General features: G+C 42.5%; 1 protein-coding gene across 1 annotated transcript in view; it reads left to right on the top strand.

Annotated features, from left to right (window-relative positions):
* The window catches only part of LOC125482110 (FK506-binding protein 15-like), a gene marked incomplete at both ends in the record, with an annotated part of 5019 nt that extends 1671 nt beyond the window's left edge, over positions 1–3348 (top strand). Inside the window, 3 exons of the mRNA XM_048594107.1 lie at positions 484–620; positions 870–1025; positions 3196–3348. Coding sequence (XP_048450064.1) covers positions 484–620; positions 870–1025; positions 3196–3348 — 446 coding nt within the window. The remainder of the gene's footprint in view (positions 1–483; positions 621–869; positions 1026–3195) is intronic.
* Positions 3349–4034: the final 686 nt, after the last annotated feature.

Below are 4034 nucleotides of genomic sequence, written 5' to 3'. Positions count from 1 at the left end.
GCTGAGCTTTTCCAGCAGCTTTGTTTTTTTTTTTTGTTTCAATGCGGTTTGAACTGGCTCTCCAAAAGAGCACTAAATTGGTGCCATTCTCCCTTCCCTTCCTTTCCTGATAACACCCCACGTTTTTATTTAAATGGTCATCTAATGTCCTCACGAATGCATTGATAGAAACAACTAGGCCTAAGCCATTACTTCATAACTACTGTCTCTGAGGTCAGCTTGCTGCTCTGTAGGTGAAGCAGATTAGCACATCTCCAAGACACCACAGCAAAGGGTGGGGACTCTGAGTGGAGTATGATTGATTCTACCTTATGACTCTTGACAGTAGACCATGCTGCAGTTTAATCCAGATGGAATATTTCTGGACAGACGTGGAAGCTGTAATAATCAATGACGATTGGTTAAGCTTATGATAAGCTTTCCCTGAGCAGCAGAGTCTGACATGTTCTGAAGGTTCGCTAGTAATGGGTTTGTGTGTCTCAGAGCTACAGGAAGTGTCGGAGCATGCTCGGACTCAGTGCAAGGCAGAGAAACAAAGCCGCAAGGAGCTTGAGGTGAAGGTTGCCGGTCTGGAGGAGGAGCTTATGGATCTGCGAGCTGAGAGAGAAAATCTGGAGAAGGTAGATTACGTGGAGAAGATTTTAGCTGTGATTGCTATGTAATGCTTCCTTATTTCTGCCAATTGTCTATCTGGTGAGACAGTACAGCATTCCAGTTGTGTCATGAGATGGTGAAATGCAACTTTGAATCCAAGCATTCCTTGTGACTCCCTCATCTGCCTGATGCAGACTGGGAGATGTGCTTCTCTCCAGGTAATGGGGTGGCTTTACCTCCTATTCTTTGTGTTAACTCAACCTTTCTGTGCTCAGAATTTAGCAGAAAGGAAGAGGAAAGCAGTAACAGAGCGGCAGCGGGCAGAGGAGGAGATGGATGAAATCCGGAAATCGCATGAGGAAGAACTGGAAAAAGTGCGGTCGTTGCTGAAGAAAACCCGAACATCGACCGACCAGGCTGCAGCAGAGCAGGTAAAGGGATTGATACCGCAACAGCCTGGTTTGTTCCTCTCTATCAATTTCAGCCATTAATATTCATGTTTAATATTGCATGTAATAGTCTGGGCTCAATTCTTCTGGTTTTCTTGTCTGTAGTTTCTGATCTCGAATGGACTACATGGGAGGTTGAACTGTCTAGATAATAGGATGGCACCTTGCTACGTAATTGTCTTGTTCTGGTCTGTTACAGAAGGGCAATGTGGAAGCTTAATCACACGTTGCAATTCTGTTTATTAAAAACATAAATAGCTTTTATTTACAAAGCACCTTTAACAGTGACAGGTAATATGTTGTTCACAGCAACATCGGAAACTCAAGTGCACCACTGAGCCACATGAGAGCCAAACTTGCACCAAGAGGTCGGTTTCAAAGAACCTTTTAATGGAGGAAAGAGATGGGGGTGTGGGGGTTATTCTGAATTTGGGGCCTAGGCAACTAAAGATGCCACCCGTAGTGGAGTGATTAAAGTTGGGCATGCAAGTGCAGGTAAGCAGAGGCCAGAATTGGAAGTGTGCAGATATTTTTGAGGGCTGTGGGGCTGAAGGAGAAAGAGGGGCAGATATGGGTAGGAGTGAAACCATTGAGGAATTTGAAAGCTTGGATGAGAATTTTAAAATTAAAATGTTGCTTGAAGGGAAGGTCAAAGAGTATCTGAGTGATAGGCGAAGCAAGTTAACTTCAAGTTTAAATGCAGGCAGCAGAGTTTTGGTGACCTAAAGTAAATGAAGGGTAGAATATCAGAGACCACCCATAAATAAGTCAAGTCCAGAGTTAACTAAAAAATAGAATGCTGGAGAAACTCAGCATGTCTGGCACAGTAGTGGCGAGAGAAACATTTTGAATCCACTAACTACTTTGACCCATCCTGCCGCATTCAGGAAAGATTTTTGTAAAATTACCCAAAAAGGCCTCCAACTGAATTGAGAAATGCCCCTACCGTTGGCAAATTGTGCCACCTGATGGTGTCATTACACAAAGGCAGTTTTGCTGGGAGCCATTTGTTCAGCATTACCTAGTTTATATGGTGAAACTATATGGTGCAGCAACCCTTGCTGAAAGATGTTTTAAGGAAGAAATTAAGTTTATAAATTAGTTGAGGTGTTCTAGTTTGCACTAATTCACAACTGATAATGTAACTTTAAATTTTCCTAAATCCCATAAATTTCCTTTACATTCCACCCTAATAAATGCAAGTTATCATAGAGCTGGTGTATCTACCACGACAGCAACTTTTATTTGATAGAGCCTTTGTAGTAAAACATGCAAAGACACTTTGTGGGAGGGTTACCAAATAAATTTTGACCACCAAGTATATCGTGTGATGTTTGGACAAATTGAAGTTGGTGGTTGAGATGACCATCAAGCAGGATGCTTTTCCTAGATATTGTCAAACTACTTCAATGCTTTTGAGCTATGCCCAATCAAGGCAAGTGGAGAGCATTCCATCTCACTCCTGATTTGTGCAATGTAAGGGTGAATGTCTGTAAAATGTCTACCCTTGACCTGCTTTTGTAGCCACAGTACGTATACAGCTGGTCCAGTTCAGTTTCTAGTCAATGATAGTAGGAGACTCAGTCATGGTAGTGCCATTAAACGTCAAGGGACCAAACTGAGATGATTGACCTTCACAAGTACAGCCATTTTCCTTTATGTTACCTCTCCCCGGTTTGTCACAAATCTGAACTATACAAAAACTGTTGGTAGGCGGTTTTCCAACCCAAAGCCAACAGGTTACTGCTTGTCTCCCAAATGTTTTAAATCCAGCTTCTCAAAGTTGCATGAGTGAACACCATGCAATACCACTTTTAACATTTTCAGTTTAAAGAAAAACAACTGTTTTGTAGTCTGCACCACAGCGTGGCTCAAATTCTAAATTCTCAGTTTATACTCCAGATAAAACATGTGGTCATTGTGTTACACAGTTGTTTTTATCGTAAATAAATTTCATGCAACTTCACAGGTATCTTGTGTGTACTTTTATAATGAATGTCATTGGGCATGTAGTGCTGTGAGTATGTGCTTATTTGAATAACTTCATGTATGTCATTCATCACACTTCAAATTTAAATGTAAATTTGAATACCTTTTGAAATCACTTCCTTTGTGCTTTTTTAAATTCCGCTCCCCGCACCCCCCCCCCCAGCTTGCTGTGATGCAGGCGGAATTGGAATCTCAGTGGCAGGCCAAATGTGATCGGATGCTGGCATTGGCCAAAGAACAGCACAGTCAGCAGTACCAAGAAGTCTGTGAACTACGGGATTCCCAGCAGCTTCAGATCTCCCAGTTGGAGGCAAAGGTGGGTGGAGCCTTGGGTTCCCATGCAGGACACAATGGTTTCATTGTACGTGTCTGTGTTCGGAGGTGGAGGGTTTGTCCATTGAACTGATATAACACTGGAAGAATCTTGTTTTAGTTTTAATAGTTTCTTCAAAACAGGAGGTGGTGGTTTCTTTGTCTTTTGTACCTGCCTCTATGCAATGTTTTGGATGTTTCCTCAACTTGGCAGCCGAAGTTTGCTGCCATTATCATTAGAGCACCTTGTAATTTCAGTAACTTCTTACCAATCCTTACTCTCCTGAAATCAATGTGGATAGAAAGTGATGAGATCTTGCAGGCAGGTTTTAGGAACTGAGAAGGAGACTAGTCAGCCAGGCCTCAGGCTGTAGTTTCTAGATTACTCGTGTTGTTTCACACAGTGTTGAAATAGGATGGTGCAGATGAACGCATAGCTGCAGAAGCATTGCAGGAGTGGGAGCCTTAGACCTCCAGGCTTTGGAACTGGTTCTAGATGATATGGGGCTCAATGGCTTCCTCCTGGACCCATTCTAGAACTGTAACCTGCAGAATGAGCAGGAGTATCTGTTTCACATTCTAGTTTGCCATGCTACCTGCTCATGTAGATGTATTTTTGTATTCTCCTTCCTTCTCACTCCACACAAGGATTTCTTTCCTGTTCCCAAAGTTGCCATTACCGATGCCACA

The sequence above is a fragment of the Rhincodon typus genome, unplaced genomic scaffold (assembly GCF_021869965.1).
Source record: "Rhincodon typus isolate 14 unplaced genomic scaffold, sRhiTyp1.1 hic_rhity00005991, whole genome shotgun sequence".
NCBI lineage: Eukaryota > Metazoa > Chordata > Chondrichthyes > Orectolobiformes > Rhincodontidae > Rhincodon > Rhincodon typus.
Note: the sequence above shows the minus strand (reverse complement) of the source record. Positions and strands in the feature narration are given on the sequence as shown.